At 38.1% G+C, this 21,363-nt stretch overlaps 1 protein-coding gene across 3 annotated transcripts in view; it reads right to left on the bottom strand.

Moving 5' to 3' along the window:
• Positions 1 to 14,933: 14,933 nt before the first annotated feature.
• SMOC1 (SPARC related modular calcium binding 1) overlaps positions 14,934 to 21,363 on the bottom strand; it is a 208,813-nt gene continuing 202,383 nt past the window's right edge. Inside the window, exons 11-13 of one of the 3 annotated variants that reach the window (XM_074235833.1) lie at positions 20,959 to 21,206; positions 16,083 to 16,136; positions 14,934 to 15,620 (exon numbers count right to left, since the gene is read on the bottom strand). In XM_074235833.1, coding sequence (XP_074091934.1) covers positions 15,604 to 15,620; positions 16,083 to 16,136; positions 20,959 to 21,206 — 319 coding nt within the window. In that variant the 3' untranslated portion in view covers positions 14,934 to 15,603. The remainder of the gene's footprint in view (positions 15,621 to 16,082; positions 16,137 to 20,958; positions 21,207 to 21,363) is intronic. The other 2 variants (XM_074235834.1, XM_074235835.1) reach the window with 2 other exon arrangements.

Raw genomic sequence — 21,363 nt, 5'->3', positions numbered from 1 at the left:
CTTCTCCAAACATTATATCATTTTAAATTTTGTTCTTCTTTCAGGTGCACTTCTTATGCCCCTCCATTATCCCCCCCCCAAAGTATGCACTGGGAATCATAGGTCATTCAGTCCAAATTCCTTTCCAATTTATTCATATTTTCATTTAGCAAGCAATTCCCCCCTTTTAACAATTCTCTTTTTAAACATGAACATTCAATATAGAAGTAAAGAAAAAAGATTGCATTTGAAACTGAATATCTATTATGCATAAAATTTTTAAAATATAAATTAAATTTAACACAGTAGTAACAAAATTGCCCTGTTTCTCTGTGTCCCCTTCTGAATTTCCTTTGGCTCTTCATGTATTTTTAGACATTTCCATTGATGTTTGCTCATTTCTCTCCCTCTCAACCTCCACCCCACCACACACACACACCACTAGTCATACCTATCAACTTCCCTACCTCCATCACTATTCGTGCCCCTGAGCAATAAATGACCTCCCTTTTAACAAAAAGGTATAAAAAAGTATATTGTCTGTGACTGAAGATGTATGTATCATTCTATACCTATGATCCATCACCTTTAAGAGGCAGAAAGCATGCTTCATAATGAATGTTCTGAATTCATAATTGATTGATTGGTTATTGCATTGATAATAGCTTTTGATTATATTGATTCTTAAGTCTTTTAAGATTATTTTCCTTTACATTATTGCAGTATTTATAAAAATTGTTTTCCTGGTTCCACTCACTTCAACTTCGTATCAGTTTATAAAAATCTTAGCTTTCTCGGAATTCATTCTTTTCAGTATTCCATATGGTGCTATTGTACAACATGATATCAACCATAATTAGTTCAGCCAATCTCAAACTGATTGATACCTCTTCCTTTTGCAATGGCCATGGCCATTCACATTGTAATTGGTCTCAAACATAATGATGTCATTTTGGTCTTCTTTGATAACAAAGGACAAGAACCAACCAACCAACAACTCAAAGGGCTACTGTAAATAATTTTGTCCAAATTGGTCCTTTCTCTCTTTCTTTGACTTCTCTGAATTTAGTTAGTAATGGTGTCTATTTCCAAATTGTTTCCCTGCTTTCCAGAGTGTTTTGATTAATTCCCAGCTCCACCAAAGTGCACTAGTATATAAAAATATTTACTAATAACCTATTGTCTTCTAGGCTACCCACTGGAATACAAAGTTAAAAATGAAATATAAAATAGTTGATGCTCTTCTTAAATCCTATTGAGTGTAAAAAATATAGACACAAAAGGAAATACAAAAGATATATAGAGTTAATATGGAGGGCTATCAACAACTTGGGAGTTTAGGAAAGGAGAGATGGGTGGTGCAAAATGAATCAAAACCAATGCAAGAATTTCTCCTGTATCATGAATAAATAGAAAAGTACTTATTAAGTTCCTACTATAAGTTAGGCATAGGGCTAGAAAAAAATAAAACAATTCCTGCTCTCAAGGAACTTGTATTCAAATGGAGAGAGAGAGATAACATATATAGGAATGTGATGGCTTAGAGAAAGGAATTTGGTTTGGGGAATCACAGGAATATTGAGTGGAACCATTGGGTAATTAAGTCAAAGTTTTTCCAGAAGCAATGGTAGCTTTGTTTTGATTACTATTGCTGAGAAAAATAGTGGAAAGATGTTAAAAGGAAAAATATACAAGTAGATGAATGTGAAGCATAGCCTGGGGTTTTATATGAGCATCCCTAATAGAGGGTTATCCAGCTTCTGCTTATACAGTCCCCAACCTGGGAACTCCTTGTAGAGACATTCTGGCCCATTGTGGGATAACTAATTAAAATACTTTTCCCTCAGATGAATTCTTTCTCCCTCATTCATGACTCTCAGTTCTGCTCTCGGCAACCACACCAGAAAAACTAAATTTCCTTCCACATGTCAGTCCTTGAAATATTTGAACTATTATGTTTGCCCCAAGCTCTCTCTTTTTTTAGGATTAAATATTCTCAGTTCCTTCAGTTCTTCCTTGTATGTATGAAGTGGTTTGCTGTCTCACATTATTTTAGTTGCCCCCCCCACCCATGGATTCTACATGTCCATTTCCCTTTTAAAATATGCTACCCAGAACTAAACCCAATATTCTAAAAGTGGTCTGACTAAAGTAGAATACAGCAGGAATACACCTCCCACATTCTAGACACATATTTTACTCATCTAGCTTTTTTTTTTGGTTATATCAAATAGCTATCATTTATATAGGATTTTAATATCCCTAATATCTCAGTAGATTCTCCTGACTAGCTGTTGATATAATTTTCTCTAGATGTCTTACTATATCAGTTCACTTACACATTTGTCTCATTATCCCATTTTCAAGCATCATTCTTTCCAGATGCACTTTTCTGTAAATGTTCCTAACCATTTTCTGTACTAGAATTCAAAAAACTTGGCCTCAAGACCCAATTCTAGCATTAACACTGGTTACCTGGACATACCATTCAGTTCATAGATCATTGTAGATGTAACCTAATTTAACCCTCTCATTTAATCAATGACCCAAGGATGACCTGCCTAAGGTCCCAAATTATTTTAGTGGCAAAACTGTGATTCAAACTAAGGTCCTCTGATTTAAATCTAGCATTCTTTAGAATCTGGTGTGCTGATAAATGTTTAGCAACCAGTTCTTCAAAATGTATCTAAGATACACTTTAAGTTTAATCAGCATTATTAGCATTTTATCCATTATTTTCTCAAATCTAGGCAATCAACAGAACAATAAATCAAGACCTGGTTTGTAGCATTTGCTAATTTCCAAGGTGTAAACTCTTTCACTGAAAATATTCTCATTTTTAAAGTGAAGGGGCTAGACTAGATATTCTCATAGGACCACAGGATCAAGAGTAGGTAGGGACATCAGAAGTCATCTTGCCTAGTTGCCTCATTTTATGGAAGAGGACACTGAGGTGCAGAGAAATTAATTGACTTGACTTAGTTGTTTAGTCATTTATCAGTCGTGTTTGATTCTTCATGACCCTATTTGGAGTTTTCTTGGCAAAGACACTGGAGTGGTTTGCCATTTTCTTCTCCCATTCATTTTACAGATGAGGAAACAGAAGCAGAGTTAAATGACTTGCCCAGGGTCACACAGGTAGGAAGTGGCGGGTGTTAGATTTGAACTTGGATCATCCTGCCTGCAATTAAGATACTATCCACTGTACCACCAACCTGCTCAATTGACTAAATAAAAAAACACAAATATAATAAATAGCAAGGTCAGAATTTAAAACCAGTTCTCACTTTGCATCTATCACTCTGGTTAAACAGGAGACCATCATTACAGTTTCCTAAATTGGTCCTTTAAGTCATTTCATGTCATTATTCCATTTCCTATTTCACTATAACTTTCTATGTCTGTAGGCAATTGGTGATGTCACTGAATCATCCATCTCTTTCCTCAGAGCACAGTGTCATAGAAATTTAGAGTCTAAAGGGACCTTAATGATTATCTCCTCATGTTATAGATATTCAACAATCTCATCTTGCAGATGAGGTGACAAAAATCCAAGAGAGATATAAAGTTTTGGTAATATACATTAGGGAGCTTGAATAAATTCAGGTTGAATGGTGTACTTCCATTTGGCACGTGTGTGTGTGTGTGTGTGTGTGTGCAAGCGTGCATGTGTGGGTGTCTGACCCTCACATATGAGTACCCTGAAATCTATGCCTAGGTTCAAAATCAATTTTGGGTAAGCATCCATCTCTAACAAAAACAAAAACCTCACAAGCCCCCCCCCCCCATAGTGTTTCATTTAACCACTCCAACCAGAGGACAGACTATGTTGTTTAAAGCAAAGACATTAAACAACATAGAAAATAAGTTATGTAGACAATATACCACTCCTAAACAAAAGATATGTTCTCCCATGGTTCGTAGAAGAACATCTGGGCTAGAGCAGTTCATGCCTTCAGGCTGCACCTTTCTTGGAACTGCACTCTGGTCCATTGGTGCAGCTTGCTTCTCCTACAGTCATCAAGGAATGAATTGCTTTCTCCACTGCCTCTACAGATGGCCTTCTCAGTTGGACTATTCTTTTTGCTATTGTGACATCTACTGGTAACTTTGCTGAGTTCTTTACTGATTATTCACTGAATTGGAACTTCTGTGTTACTTGTCTTGTGTAGGGGACAGTCTCAGGTATTTTACTTGATTACTTAGGGTCTATCAGTTCTTATGTGACTCAGACCCCCACAGTTAGCCAGCTCTATAATCATCTAACCATTTGGAGAAATTCTGGAACATTAAGCCTATGTTTTTTATTCCTTTTCTTCTAACTAAGCTGCTATTCTTTGAATTAAGTTTAATCTCTTAGGGTGAGAAAATTCCTTTCATTTTATATCATGCCCTGGTCACTAATTTGAGTCCATACAATCAGAGGGCCTCTGTCCTTCTTTCTCACCAGGAATGAAATCATTGCTCTCTCTACAAAGACATCAATGGATTTATTATTTCATTAATATGGGCATTCTCTCTGTAAGTACAGTCAGATACCCACCTACATATCTCTTATAGAGAATCTGTCCAACATACCAGAGACCTTTCTCTAGGTTTAACATTTCATGGATACTATTACTGAGATAAATGGACAGCAGAATAGGATCTCTCCTCTGGCACTTCCTGGGTGACCATGGGCAGGTCATTGAACCCATGTGGGTTCAAGTTTCATTATCTATAAAATCTTAATTAGGGTTGACCTAGGTGTCCTTTGTGTCCCTTCCAGCTCTAGATCCATGTTCTTATCTTTCCCTCTGGCTACTTCTGGTAAAAATGTCCTGGGTGAATTTTATTTTATATTTTTTAGCAGTCTAATAGTCATTAGTAACAAGTTGCAGTCTGCTTTCACCCATCATCTTCCTCTCCATTGTCCTTTGGGTCATTTGCCTCAGTTATGAGCCTAAATATAGACTTTAGGTGTTAGATTGTCAATAAATTTGTTGTTTACTATTAGCCAGGCACTGGCTAAGATCTGGGGATTTTAAAAAAGAGGCAAAAGACAGAACCTGCTTTCAAGGAGCTCATAATCTAATGGGAGAGACAACAAGCAGACAAATATGTACAAATATACATAGGATAAATAAAAGCTAATTAGAAGAGGGAAGGCATGATAATTAAGAAAGATTGGTAAAGGGTTCCAGAAAAAAAATGGAAGGGACTAAATTGTTGTTGTGTCCATCCTTCATTTTCAAAGATGACCAATAACATCTGGAGGATGTCTTGACTTGGAAGTGAATGGGATTTAAGTGAGGAAGGCTGTGCAAAGTAATTAGCCTTACTCTCTCCTTTAGAGTCACTGTAGCAGTGCCAAGACATAAGTTATGATGATTTGCAATGGCCCTGGTTGCAGTGGGAGACCTCAACCTTTTTAAGCTAAAGTCTTTCTCAGTAATTCCCATTCAGTAATTAAAGGCTAGATTAGAATTGAGGCAAAAGATGACCTAGTGAGAGTTAGGCTGAGATCCATTACTGGCCAATCAGTGAGAGATTTGCGTTTAAAGCCATACTCAAGTAGCTCCATTTGAATCCCCATGGGCTTGTGATTTCTTGAAGTATAGCTCTGGAGGTGGGATTTTAAAGGATGTAAATATTGTATTTGTTTTCCAAATATATACAATAGTAGTTTCTACCAATCATTTTTTGCAAAGTTTTGAATTTTACAATTTTCCCCTCCTCCCTCCCTCGCCTTCCCCCACCCTCCAATAGTCTAATAGTTTTTATATTTGTTTCTATGATATGTATATCAAAACTGAATGTGTTGAGAGAAAAAAAAACATGTCCTTAAGGATGAAAGAAAATACTAGAGATAGTAAAATAATGTAATACATAAAGTAACATTTTTTTAAGTACTTAAGACAATAGACTTTGGTCTTCATTTAAACACAGTTCTTTCTCTGGATACAGATGGTATTCCCTAACACAGATCCCCTAAAATTGTTCCTGATTATTGCACTGATGGAATGAGCAAGTCCATCAAGGTTGATCATCACCGCCATGTTGCTGTTAGGATGTACAATGTTCTCCTGGTTCTGCTCATCTTACTCAGCATCAGTTCATGCAGGTATTTCCAGGCTTCTCTGAAATCCCATCCCTCCTGGCTTCTAATAGAACAATAGTGTTCCATATCATACTTATACCATAATTTGTTCAGCCATTCCCCAATTGATGGATATTTCCTCAATTTCTAATTCTTTACCACTACAAAAAGTGCTGCTATAAATATTTTTGTACACGTGAGGTTTTTACCCTTTTTAGTGATCTCTTCAGGGTGTAGACCCAGTAGCAGTATTGCTGGATCAAAGGGTATGCAAATTTTTATTGCCCTTTGGGCATAATTCCAAATTGCTCTCTAGAAAGGTTGGATCAGTCCACAGCTCCAACAACAATGTATAGTGTCCCAAATTTCCCATATCCCTTCTAACATTGATTATTGTTCTTTCTGGTCATGTTGGCCAATCTGAGAGGTGTGAGGTGGTACCTCAGAGAGATTCTTTAATTTGTATTTCTCTATTCAGTAAGAATTTAGAGCAATTTTTCATATGACTATAGATAGCTTTGATTTCCTCATCTGCAAATTGCCTTTGCATATTCTTTGACCATTTGTCAACTGGGGAATGGCTTTTTTTTTTTATAAATTTGACTCAGTTCCCTATATATTTTAGAAATGAGTCCTTTGTCAAAAACACTAGTTTTTTAAAAAAAATTGTTTCCCATTTTACATTTCTTTTGATCTTGTTAGAGTGGTTTTGTTTGTGCAAAAGCTTCTTAATTTAATATATTCAAAATTATCCAATTTGTTTTTTATAATATTCTCTCTTTCTTGAACATAAACTGCTTCCCTTTTCCATAGATCTGACAGGTAAATTATTCGTTGTTCTCCTAATTTGCTTATAATATTCTCTTTTATGTCTAAATCCTGCACCCATTTTGATCTTATCTTGGTATAGGGTGTGTGATGTTGGTCTAATCCTAGTATGCCATAGTATCTTTCAGTTTTCCCAGCAGTTTTTTTTATTGAAAAGTGAGTTTATTTCTTGCTGTCTCTTTTGCATCTAGTCTATTCCACTGATCCACCACTCTATTTCTTAGCTAGTACCAGACAGTTTTGATGACTGATGCTTTATAATATAATTTTAGATCTGGTAAGGCTGAGCTGCCTTCTTTTGCATTTTTTATTAATTCCCTTGATATTATTGACATTTTGTTTCTCCATATGAATTTAGTTACAATTTTTTATAACTCATTAAAATATTTTTTTGGAAGTTTGATTGTTATGGCATGGAGGTGTGTTTAAAGAAACTCAGTGAAGACAGTAGGTGGAGCTTAGGCTTGGGGTGAATAGGAACATCCAGGCTTGGGGTGAATAACCAAATAAAATGCCTGGAACTGAGAGATGGAGTGTTCATGAACCAGAAGGAAGTCAGTATCTCTAGATCAAAAGAGTAGAGGAATAAAGTGTAGGAAAAGAAAATGGTGGCAGGATGGCACAGTGAGGAGGTATTTGACATTGTCATTCTGCTTTTGGTCCTGATGCTCTGAATTACTTGAGAGATCTGGTTTCTGTTCCCTATTTCAGTAAGTGGGGGGGTTGCTCATGGAAATTCTCTCTAAAATCCCATGATCCAACCCAGAGTGAACAGGAGGCCTCAGAAAGATGTGCCCAGTGGGAAGGGGACTTGGACACTGTGGTGAGGATGAGAGGAGAGCAAAGCCTAAGAGGGAGCAGGAAAAGCAATGGTGGCTACCCTCTTCCCTTGGTTGGGAGGTGAGGTAGGTGAGATAGTTGTAGAGAGGTGTTAGAAAGTGTTTAACTACCCTGGGGGAAAGAATGTACATAGGACACACTTTCAAGTTTAATCTGAATTTTTAACATTTTCTCTATCAACAAAACAAATATTTTTCTCTATCAATAAAACAAATCAAAATATAATTTTTTAGCTGATTCTGACTTCTGAGGTGTAAATGCTCACAGAGAAAATTTAACAATGGGTTGACTTGAAAGAACTGGCTCCAGCACACCCCTGAATGGCAGAATGTGACTGCCCAGGAAAGTGTGCTTTGCATTCCAGTTCATTTGGGACCCAAACACTCAAGAGTTAGTGAAGCAATTCAGGTTATTATTCTAACAAAAGTCAACTGACTGACTCACTCCAGGCACAGTGTAATAAGGAGAAATGAATATGCATGCTGGTTTCTTCTGGCTCTCCATCAATGTTCCCACATAGTAGAACTAGGATTTCATTCCAAAATTCTACACTACACCACTTTTAGATATGTCTTTTTGAGGAAGAAAAAGGGAGGTCTATAGCATACTGCATTAGATGGTGACTGGGTTCTCTGTTTAACCTGTGATATCTTACTTGATTTTATCTTTACCTTCTAAAGGGTAGTAGGAGGCCTTCCAGAGGATCCTTCTAGTAAAGTCCTGCCCTACCTAGTAAGTAAGTTAATAGGGACTCCTGAATTGGGACTTTGAGGTAGGAGTCAATGAGTAGGAGATACCAAAAATCAATGAATGACAGAAAGAGCCAAAATGCCATTCTGGCATTCATGCCTTTGTGTGCTCACTGAAAATGACATATCAGTTCCTATGAATCTGTTGTTTCATAAAGGGACTGGGGTGGGGAAGGACAGTGGATATATATATTCTTTAGACCAAGAGACTATATCATTGGTATCACATTTCCTAGAAATGCTAGGATGAGAGTCTCAAGATAGGATGAATTTTTTTTTTCTGATTTGCAGAAATGATAGATACCATTATATGATCCTCAAATTATTTCAAACTGAAAAATATGCTGTACTGAACAGTGTTTAAAATCAGTGGACTACTGAGTTTAGACTTTTCTTTATAAAGGGATTGTAGTCTATCACTGTCCATCACATTAAGATTTGACCTATGAAATGAGATTTGGCAGCAGAGGAATGAGACCAGGGAGCAGGGAATGTTGACTCCTGAGAGGGTGGTTAGAGTGGTACCATTCATTATGCCATTGTCTCCAGGAACGTTTTACAATCACTTTCTCCATTCCCATTTGTTCATCCAAATCAGGTATTCTTATTCTATTTTTGTGTGTCATGAATTTGCAGTCTGCTGAAGCCTATGGACTCTTTCACAGAATATTGTTGTTGACTCCTACATTCATAATTGAGGGAAATATTAAATTTCAAACAAAGAAAACAAAGATGCAATTTTTCCCCCATCCAAATCACTGACTCCCCTAAAATCTATCTTCAGAGTCCTTAGATCCCAGGTTAAGTACCTGTGATTGGGGTTGGGTTTTTTTTTTTAGTTTTTTGCAAGTCAATGGAGTTAAATCACTTGCTGCAGGTCACGCAGCTAGGTAATTATTAAATGTCTGAGTTTGAATTTGGACTCAGGTCCTCTTGACTCCAGGGCCAGTACTCTAACTACTGCACCACATAACTGCCTCAGCACCTGTGATTTAATCAAATTCTCCTTTGCCCCTTAGTAGCACCAGTTTTCCAAGTGAGTTATAGAACATAGGGTTGCAATATCATAGTATTATGGAAGGTAATTGCCAGACTTGTGGGCTATACTAGTATGGTGTGAAAATTTAGGGGGTGTATATATATGATAAGGGAGGGAGAGAATTACTAGCATTCTGAACCACAGTTGGAAGAACAAGGATGTGGCCTAGAGGATCTCAGGAATAGGAATAGGATGGGGGCTAGACTGAGTTTTGTGGTAAAATCATTCCTGCCCTAATAATTTTTTAAAATTATTTTTTCAATGAACAAATATAATTTTTTTCTGTTCCTCCTCCCCCAAAATACCTAAAGCCTTCATTTTTGTAAGAGAAACAAAACTGGCCCCCAAAACCAAGAGAAAGGATCTGGGAAATCCTGGGGTATCATATTGTGGGGATTTTCATTGCTTCCAAAATCCTACTTTTTCCCATGTAACAGTAATATAGGGACTATAGTACTTTTCTTCTTCCCTGTCCCCATTAAGGTACAAGATGCATGAATGGGGAAGGGGAAGGATGGGTAGCAAACTTCCTTGGTAGATCTTCTTTGATGAAGGAGGGATCACTACTCACAATGGCTAGCATCTACATAACACTTCGATGTTTGCAAAGCACTTTACAAATATTAGCTCACTGGATCCTCACAACCCTGTTGTGATATAATGATCTCTATTTTACAGTTGGGGAAACTGAGGCAGATAAGCTATGAGTAACTTGCCTGGGGTCACATAGTGTCTAAAGCAGAATTTTAACTCAGGTTTTCCTGACTCTGCATCCAGTTATGTTCTGTAGCTGACTAGAGTATTAATGGGAGGATAGGAATAGAAGGAACTAGATAATATTAAGTCAAGGTGGATTAAAGTGGCTTTGGGGGAAGTGTTTGGTATTAAGGAGTCACATAGGTAAAGATAAGAATTCAGGGAATGAGCCCTCCATATTTTTATCAATGGCTTGGATGACTTATCACATTTGCAGGTGCCATAGAGGTGGGTGGGATAGCTAACCAAATGGATGGAGATTATATATATTATATATTATATAGATATATATTAGATAGGGCCTTTGAGGTTGCTTCCAATTTTAATTAATTTCTTGAAGTAGTTTAACAATACCAACTAAAGTCTTACCTTTCCCAATTGGGATACATGGCAAACAGAGATAAAAGACTATGAGGAGGAAAGATAGCAAATTTCTTGGGGATGTGTCCTGGGTAAGCCCATGTTGTGGATAAACTACAGGATCAGCCTGATAAAATTTTTGGCAAGAGCCACAGATTTGAACCTAAGGGTCAGTTATCTAGTTCCCTTCCCCTACAAAGTCCCTCCTGTTGCCAAGAGGAAGCCAGAGATATGTGTTCCAGTCCTAAGAGTGTCCTGAAAAAGTGATTGTTTTCCGCAATGGTAAAAAACCAAGAAAAATGGACATACATCTTGGGAAGAAAAGGCAAGCATGAAGAATACAGAAATTCCTCAAGCTTCCAGTGCCTCCACCTCTCAAAATCTTGCATTTATTTTGTGTAATCTTACACATATTGTCTCTATAGAATGCAATCTCCTCAAGATTGAGAATAGATACTTTCAGCCTTTGTATTTGAATCTCCAGGACCTCGCAAATAGGGATTTAATAAATATACGTTGAAGGATTCAAGCTCAGACTTAGGACTAGAGCTTCTTTCACTAAGAAGTTATAGTTAAGTGGAGGTAAATGGGTGGGAGACGGGGAGGAAGATACTTTACCAGTATGGATTTTTTAAAGAACATCAGCTCCTCCTCATCAGAGAGAGGAAGGAAGGTTGGTGGAAAACCTGGGCTATTAAGGCTAAACACCTATCTTGAATCTGCTATTTTCACAGGTGACTGAAAACTAAAGAGGCCAGCGAAAGCTCTTAGCATCACAGATTCAGAGTTGAAAGGAACATTACAGGTTATCTCTCTAGTCTAACTCTACCTCTTCTCCTTTTCCAAATGGGGATGAAGAGGTTTGGCAAAGTCAGGGCTTCAAACCCAGATCCTCCAACTGCAAATTAAGTGTCTCTCAAATGTATTCTGTTGCTTCCTTAGAAAAGGAGATAAATTAAAAGGTGTGGTCAGCAAAAGCTTAATTCTTTGGTAATGGCTTTCTGGCTAGAAGTCTAGGGTCATGGTGTGGTGGGGAGGAGAATTGGAAATGAATTCAAAACTCTGGAGATACCTTCCTTGACACATATCCTTCATGAATGGCAGCAGCAGAAGATGCAGCTCCACCTTTCCAACCCCCAGGAAGGGAGAAAATCTGTTCTCCAAAGAATGACCCAGATTCTTGGTGCTTGAATACGAAATGGTTTCCAGATCAGTTGGTTGTAACCTAATGTTCATTCAGTATATATGAAAGTGAGAGCTATAAGGAGATGAGCAGACTCAAGCACAAAACTCCAAACACCAAGAGGACTTTGTCATTGACTTGCCAGCAAACACCTCCATCTTGTGGTCGTCTTGGTTTTCTTGCTAGTGCATTGTAGAAAAGAAGAGAAGCAGAACAAAATCTCAGGGCTTCAAGGTCATGGTTGAGAAATTTCAAGTCAGTCCAGAAAGATGGCTGGACTTTCTAGGAAATAGGAGGGACCCAGAGACAATGAATGCAGACGCTGAGATTTATCCATTTTTTTTTTTTTATTTTTAAAAAGTGACCAAACCCCTCTCTTCCACACACATAAATTGCCCAAATCACTGCAGAGAATAAAACCCTGAAATGCTGTATATTCTGCCTTCGGTCCATAGCTATGATTCGAGGGAAAAGTGTAGTCTGAAAGTCTGAGCTGGGGGCCATTTAGATAAGGAGGCCTTCTTAGAATACACATCCTCTGGGAGGCCAGAGTCACTTTTTGTTTCAATCAACATCCTGTCCATTCTAATTAATCCACTTTATATGCCCTAGACCCCATCATAGCTCTATCCCTCCCAAATTATACCACCCATGGTATACCAAATTATACCATCCATGGGGAGCCTTCAATCCAAAGTGACTTGGGCTTTTATAACCAACCCTTCTGGTAAATCTGTAAATTGGCTATTCTTAAACTGGGATCCATGCATAGATATCATCTGGATGGGGGGAAAATTACATCTCTGTTTTCACTAGCCTCTAATAGAAACTTACTTTTTTTAAAAATTGAAGGAAATGTTATTTTTCTGAGGAGTCTATAGCTTTGAGCATATTGACCAAGGGTTTCATGACACAAGGAAAGGTTTGTTGTTTTTGTTTAACCCTTTCAGCTGTGTCTGACTCTTCCTTGTTTGAACCCATCCCAAGCTTCCTTATCTGGACAGTGAACTTCCTCTAAGATAGGGAAAAAGGAGGGCTAGTGGACAAACTGGATAATTCATATTGAAGTAGGACATAATTTGGGGCATTTCATACTCATAAATTAAATGCAGCAAAAGCCTACCTGACCTGACTTCATCTTGACATTTCTAGAAGAACCAGGGAAGATCTACTTGGAGAATAAGGGCTAGAATATGCAGTAACTTTATGAGAGAAGTAGGATTTCCTGTTTCCTACATCCTAGAGTAAAATAAAATAGCTATTTGAATGACATGTTAAGGCCCTCTACCTTAAAATCTTGAGGACTAACATGGCATGGTAAATAGAAGACGGGTCAAGTCAGGGAGACCTGGGTTCAAACTTGCCTCAGACACTTATGATGTGACCTTTATCAAGTCATTAACTTCTTTGAACCATAGTTTCCTCATTGGCTATCTCATGATTTTGATCAGAGGATCAAATGAGATTAGATGAAAGATTTGGAAAATTTGATTTGGAAAATTTGATCAGTCTTATAATAATTTTATTAGTATTGGTAATTGCCTGTGAAGAAACTCCTTCTACCAACACTTATTTTTCATTTGCTATGCAAGTTATTGACTGCTAGGTAGCACAGTGAATAAACCAGAAAAACTCATCTTTATGAGTTCAAATTTGTCTTTAGACATTTCCTAGCTGTGTGACCTTGGGAAGGTCACTTCACCCTGTTTGCTTCTCTTCCTTAACTATAAAATGAGATGGAGAATGAAATAGCAAAACACTTTAGTATCTCTGCCAAGAAAACATCTAAAAACAGAGATTTAGACTCAATTGAAAAAGGACATCAAATGCAACTTGTAGTCTTAGAAAGTTTCTGGGGGCATTGATAGTTTAAATGATTTGACCTTGATTTCATGGCCAAGTATCTGTCAGAGGCAATACTTGAACCCTTCACCCTGTTGCCTTTGGCATTATACAGTGCTACATAAATGTAAACTAGTATTATTATTGGTCATTGTGTGAAGGTGATCCTGGGTTGGTACAAGCTATGGAGTGCAAAGTCTGGAAGGTTCTCCTAAGATGGAAAGACTTTGACCATGGGCTTATAAATGACCTATGTCTGCTATCCCAAGATAAACTTAATTAAACACACAGAGGCTCGAGGGTTGGCTACTAGGTAGTTAGTTATTTTAGCCACTGCAACTCAAGTCATGGCCATGTGCATCAAAAGAGGTACACCTACATCCATGGAATCCCAGATCTTCTAAAGAAGTTCAGACAACCTGAAAAAGTATGCAGTTCCTACAAGGATGACTGGCTGAAGCCACCCTAATTCTTCACTTTCATTTGGGACAACACTACATTCAGGATTAATATGTGATATAATATTTCCTAGATTGACACACATTTTAGAAACCCATACCAGTGGATTAAGGTCATTAATATATTGATGACTAAGGTTTCCTTACTCTATTGATATAGTAGCTCTCACAATTCCTTATGTTTTCATCTTGGAGATAAACATACACAAAAATCCTATATTGACATTAACATTAACACCCCCCCAACAAAAAAAATTCATTGTGAGTGACTAAGGCAATGAGACCAGGTGCAGTCTTTCTGTTTTGCCCTAATAACCACCTTTCCTATCTATGCCCACTCTCCAAAACTAGAAAGAGGAGGGAGGAAGCTTTTAAATCCCATCTCTGGTGCAAAATGCTACTGTCATCAGTACTCTTCTGTCTCATGCACTGGAAACCTACCCCATAATTAAAATTCTATTACTATTTCCAGTTCTCTGGATCCTAAGATATATTAGTCCTTGAGAAAGTTAGCATTCTCTCTCTCCCCGCTCCACCCCTTTTTACCCTCTCTCCACTGAATTCAACTCTTTCTCAATCTCAGGTGGCAAAAAAGTTGGCCTTACAGAAATATATGAAAGAAAGTCAATATAAAATTCTTTTCTCCCAGGGAATTTTAGAATGCTCATGAATTAAATTATCTTGGATTTATTTTTCAAAGAAAGGAGGGAATGTTTTTACCCAAGTGCTTGCTAACACTTCTACCCTCCATACTCTGATAGAGATTTTTAGAGTTCCCTTCCCACCCTGTGTCCCAAGTTGAAACCCAAATGCACTTCTAAGGAGGAAACACTAATAGTCCAAGAAACTTGCTCTAAGAACTACTAGGGTAGTGATTATTTCCCCTGGGGCGATAGTGGCACCTTTCTCTTCTAGAAAGATATTCAGCAATCCCAAACTCCCATCTCCATATACATTATTGAGGAGAGAAAGGAAGAAAAAGAGTGATGGTTAGACTCCAAGCAGAATGACGATAGATTTTGAATTATTGGCTTTCCCAAAGCCTTTATAGGATGAAGGAAAGAAAACAACAACTCGGAAGCTTGTACAAAAGAACTGTACAATTCACATATATATTTATATACAGTATATAAATCTCTTTCTTCTCAAGGCTGAACAAACTCCAACAAAACAAAACAAAACTCTAAAAGTTGTCAGTAGCTGATTCAAAAAAAAAAAAGAGAAAAGTTTTGCTTTTTTTTTCTCTTCTCTTTTCCCACTGTGGTATCCAAAAACAGTGTTGCTTTTTTTCTTAAAAAAAAACAGGACCCAAAACAAAACAATACACACACACACACATACACACACACATACACACACAAATGAGAGAATGATTTAAAAGTGCAAACATTTTGGGCACCTCTCCTGTTAGGCGGGATGTGACTGGTCAGGGTCAAAGGTCTCTGATGATCCATTCTCTCTGCACCAACTCCCGACCTGCCCTTCTGCTCTTAGACCAGTTGTCCTACTGGAAACATGGATAAGTGAGTGCAGAGAAAAGAAAGAAAATACAAGCAAAAGTCAAATGGAACTTGGAGTAATGTGTTTGGGTTGGAGGGAATAGAGGACTGGGTCACGAATCACTTTTAACCTAGGCTTCCAAATAAACACAATTTACTTTGCCCACCCTTGCCTCCTGAGGAATCACTTTGCAGATTAGAATGAGAGACTATTGTGCTCTTCTTTGCTCATGTTTGCCATCTGGTAGGCACAAGATGGTTATACATGAGCCCTAAACTCAACTGTGTTGAACTCCTTATACCCTCTGGGTTGGTGTGGGGAGGGAGGAAGTAATCACATTAACCTACAAATTTCTTTGCACCCTTTCATTGAGAAATAAGAGAGGGCTAGAATAAGTTTCCTGAGAGGATTTTGAAGAGCCAAGAGAAAATGAGGACCAATGTAAAAAGGAGGGAAGGAAGTGACTTACTGAATGGGTTAATGCCTTGTCTTCTTCCATGAGGGAAGCTGCCCATGTTGCTACCTGGAAGGGACAAGAACATGGAGGTGATTTGTCATCAAAAGGGAGAGGGCAGTTGGTCTTTTTTCCCCTAATCCCCGCTCCCCCATTGTGGGTGTTGGGAACAAGTAGAAATGGAGTGACCATCTTATTTTTCTCGAGTGTTCACAGCTTTTGTATATCTGGTTGAGATTTGGAGTCAGGAAAAAATTGGGTTGGAATCTGACCTTGGGACATGACAATACTTTTTGCTAACACTTCTACCTCTCCCCATCCTGTGTCCCTGCCTCTCAGGATTGTTGTGAGAGCTGAAATGCAGAGGGTTTTTAATTTGCAGAATCCCACAGGGCTGAGTCTAATTCAGACAAAATTCACAATTCTAGCCTGTCCCTTCTGTGTGCCTTCCCCTATGGCCCCACCTACCCAAAGCCCAATGATCACTGAGCATGAGGGACAAGAGAACTATCTGGCTGGCTAGCTCTAGGGCTTCCATTAATCAGCTGGACAGCCTTGGGGCAAATTCAATTTTGATAAGACATTTCCCTGGACCTTAGTTTATTTATCTATATGAGGGGAGTAAACTAAATGTCCTTTCCACCTTTAAACCTATATTATTCTCATGTATTGATTTCATTTATCTCATCTGAAGAACTTTGTCTTATTTTTTCTAATAGGAGGCTCTAGCAACAACTGGGATTTATATAATACTTAAAAAGTTTTCAAAGGACCATATATGTTCTCAAGAAACCACACAACAAAGATATAACTAAGAGGATCTAAAATAATTTCAATTTTATAGGTGAAAAATGATGCCCATAGAGTTAGAAACAGAAGGGACTTTAGAGAAGAAGAGGAAAGGAATAAGCATTTACTAAGTGCCTGCTAAATATATAAATATACAAAACAAAAAAATCAAACACACTATCCATAAGAAACTTCCATTCTAAAAAAGATGAGATAGCAATGATTTTTGTTTTGGTTTGCCTGGGCTATTTCCTTTCAGGGAGGCAAGGAGGTCATACTTGGGATTTGATCCTGAATCATTGAACTAACCTGAGTTAGGACTGGCTCAGAACAGGGGAAGTCAGTATCCACACACAAGCATATGCAAATTATAACGAGATGAATACAAGGTAGCTTTGAGAGGAAAACCTCTAGTATCTGGAGGGAGCAGATTCATGAAGAAAGAGGCATTTGAGTTGAATGCTAAAGGAAACTACATTCTGTAAGACAGACAGAGGTGAGAAAGAAACACCATCCAGGTAAGAGATTAGCTGATGAAATGTTCTAGAGGTAAGAGGAGTATTTTGTGTGAGGTAAAACAAGTGGGTTTAGACAGTAGGGTGCATGTAAGAAAAACCAGAAAGGTAGGAACAATAATGCCCAGTTGTGGAATTTTAAATGTCAGATTGGAGTTTATACTTGATCCTGCAGGTAATGAGGCAGCTACAGAAACTTACTGAATTGGGGGGATAACAAAGTCAAATTTAGGACTATCACTCAAGACTGGATGGAGAATGGTTTAGAATGAGAAAGGATTTGAGGCAGGGAGACCATAGAAAGTTATGGTACAGTCCAGGTAAAAGGGAATGAAGAACCAAACTAGGGTGATTGGTATGTGGGTAAATTCAAGGGGATGGATACAAAAATATTTGGGGGTTAGAAATGACAATTCTTGGCAACTGTTTTAATTTGAGGGAAAGAGAGGAGTCAAGGATGACACTGAGGTTTTTGAGCCAGTGTAACTAGAATGTTGGTCAACTTGGTGGCACAGTGAAAGAAAGTCAGCCTTGGAGTCGGGAGGACCCAAGTTCAAACCTTAGACACTTGTGGTGTGATCCTGGATAAGGGTCACATTTGACTTTGCCTCAGTTTCCTTATCTGTAAAATGAGCTGGAGAAGGAAATGGAAACTACTTCAGTATCTTTGTCAAGAAAAGCCAAAATGAAAAACAATTTAACAACTTGGAAGGATGGTGGTACCTTTAGCAGCAATAGAGAAGTTCAGAAGTAGGGTATGTTTTGGAGAAAGGTAAATTATATTTTAGATATACTTAGAGTAAGATGCTGGTGGGGTATGCTATTCAACATCCCAATAGAGAATTGGTGATTGGGAAATAGGGTTTAAGAAAGAGCCTAGGACTAGAGATAGAGGTCTGGGCATCTTCTACATAGCAATGATAATTGAAACTATGGATACTGGTGAAGTCATTAGTGAGAGACTAGAAGATGACATGGAGCAGTGTTCTTTGTGTCCCTGCGCCCACAGTTAGGAAGCATGATATAGATATTGACTCAGGAAAGGAGATTGAGAAATAAAAATTAGACAGAGGACAGCATACTCAACAATATAAAGTGCTGCGGAAAGGTCAAGAAGAGTGAGGATTGAAAGAAAGTCATTAGGTTTTTTTGTTAAATGAAGTTAGATTGCTGAAGGTTTCTAAGAGAGTGAGAGGAGAATATAACCTTCTTTCTTCCAAAGAGTCTGGCTGAGAATAGGAGAGAAAGAGGTGGAAACAGATTTTATCTCTCCCTCACTTTGTAACTTATGTGTCCAAACACCTAAGCAAAAAACACTGGTTTTAAAATGGGGTAAAAGAAAAAAATGTTTCCTCTGAAAGTGACTACAGCTCCTGAAGTCCATATTATGAACAATTAGAGGATTAAACAAAACAGGAGTGAAGAACAGAACTTATACTAAAGAATAAAAAAACCAAATCACCACCACCAACAAAGTAGAAAATGAAAAATCATGTTGGTGGGAGTGAGCAGGGAGAAAAATTGAAAACTTCAAGCTGGAAGGAATGATTGAAGTGAGTTAGTCTAGCCCATCATTTTATAGTTAAGAAACTGGAGTTCAGATTATAGTGAGTAGGAAATAGGGAGAACTGGATTGCAACACAGGTCCCTGTGACTTCAAAGATGTACTGTTTTTGATATCCCAAAATACTTCAAAGAAGACAGACACTGAGAGAAGGACAAGAAGGAAAGAGAAAGAAGGGAGAGGAGAGGAGAAAGTCAACCAGGAGAAAGGGAAAGAAGGTTAAGAAACAGGGGGAAGTGGTAAAGACAGATGAACTGGAGAAAGGATAACATATATACATATATGTGTGTGTATGTGTGTGTATTTATACATCTGTGTACACAAATATACATATAGACGTGTAAATATATACATATACGTCTATATCTATCCCTAGCTATATTTATCTCTGTCTCTTTGTCTTAGACACTTAGAAGAAAAGATGACTTAAATATTTCAATAAAAATTGAAATCAAATGTAGGGGTCCTCTGATAAATATAAGGATGGTCTTATATTTCATATAAAAAAAACTATTTCATTGTATCATAAAGGGCCAAGGATTCAAATTCCAAGACTAAAGCAGGGGGTTTATTTTAAAACATCAATTTGCTGATTTGTACCACCAAAACTTCCGATTTCCTCTCTCACCATTCCGTTTGACTGTAGTTCGCCTGTAGACTCCGCTAATGTCTAGTGTATAAGCTCCAAGAAGTCCACCAGAGGGCAATATAGTCTCCTCTTGGAATAGCCTTTATAATGCCTCTGTGTTTCCCAAATGGCAGGTTTTTTTTTTAAAGCAGTAAGTAGGAGGCAATAGTTCATTCTGCTGCTTCCATTCTTCAACCAGGTTTTTTGCATTTTCTTTTTGTGCCCATCTTCCCTAGCAACCAAGTGTCTGGGCTTATATTAGACAAGCTTTCAGTGTTAGTGTTCTTTTCACTAATCCATCAGGTCACTATAGAAATTATATTTCATGGATTCAAAGATTGGGGGGAGCAAAATTATTAGCAGAAGAGGCTCAGAATTTAATAGTTAACACCAAAGTTCTCATATTCATAGAATGGTAGAAAGAAGAAGCAGGGCAATGGGGTGGCACAGTGGTAAAGCTGGGAAGATTCCTCTTAGTTCAGATCTACCCTCAGACAATACTAGCTGTGTGACCCTGGACAAGTCACTTAGTCCTGATTGCTTTGGTTTTCTCATCTGTAAAATTAGCTGAAGAAGGAACCACTTTAGTATGTTTGCCAAGAAAACCCCGAGGAGTCATGAAGAGCCAGATATTATAACAGCACCAGACATAAGAAGGAATCTTAGAAATCTAGTCCAACCCTCTGCTTTTATTATGTTTCCTGTGTTTATCAGAGGATCCTTACATTTGGTTTCAGTTTTTATCCTTCTCATATTTACGTTATCTTTTCTCTACATATTTAAGTCACACAGATATCAATTTTATGAGGATACTGAGGTCCAGAAAAAAATAGGGAATTTCTGCTGACAAGGATTTATTTTTGGTTAGTAAAATGATACCTCATGGAAGCTAGTACTCTGTGCTTTACAAAATGTTGAACCTCTGTTGCTTGTCTGCTTTCTGCAAAACTGTGCAACTAATGGCTCATGTCTGGTTGAACCCATATTATCTTTTTTTTTTTTTTTTTTTTGCAAGGCAGTGGAGTTAAGTGACTTGCCCAAGTTCACATAGCTAGGTAAATAAGTGGCTGAATCTGGATTTGAACTCAGATCCTCCTGACTCCAGGGCTAGTGCTCTATCTACTGCACCACCTAGGTTCCCCAACCCATAGTATTTTTTAATCTGGCAACCAAAGTTGGACAGTTTTCTTAAAGACAATGAAGACATTCTCAGGTCAAAGGGATGATCCACTATCATTTAGCTATGTCTAAATGGAAATATTCTAAAGTGGCAAAGAAAATCAAGAGCACCTGAGACTTGAACCAACAACCTGAAGAGGGTCAGGCTATCAGACTGCCATGTCCAGTGACTCCATCTGTAAGGAGATGGTGGACAGGAGGAGAAGAGCCACTCACCTCCTTCCTTTCTCACTCCCAGGCAGCCTTTCAGCTCTAGCAGTGAAATGGATTTGTCCTTGTTCAGGTCACAGTAGTCTGTAAAACGCCGGGCACATTTCTTGGGTTTGGCCTTCTTCTTCACATATCTTTTGAAGGGTTTCATTTCCCTCTTGCTGATATCATTACTGCCATTGTTATCCAACTGACTGAAGTACCAGTGGACCACTCGCTCTTCCAGAGTGTGACTTGGATCTGGCTCGGAGAACCTAGGCACAAAGGATATCCATCCCACCACTCAGATCTCTTGGAAAGTCTCCCAAGAGCAGAGGTCAGAACCATCTGGGTCATTTCCAGAGAGCAGGTGGCCTGCCAGACTGAGTAAGGCGGAGGCATTTCTCCTCCCAAGTCAGATTACTGAAGACA

The sequence above is a fragment of the Macrotis lagotis genome, chromosome 4, assembly GCF_037893015.1.
Source record: "Macrotis lagotis isolate mMagLag1 chromosome 4, bilby.v1.9.chrom.fasta, whole genome shotgun sequence".
NCBI lineage: Eukaryota > Metazoa > Chordata > Mammalia > Peramelemorphia > Peramelidae > Macrotis > Macrotis lagotis.
This window is presented reverse-complemented; position numbering and strand designations above follow the sequence as displayed.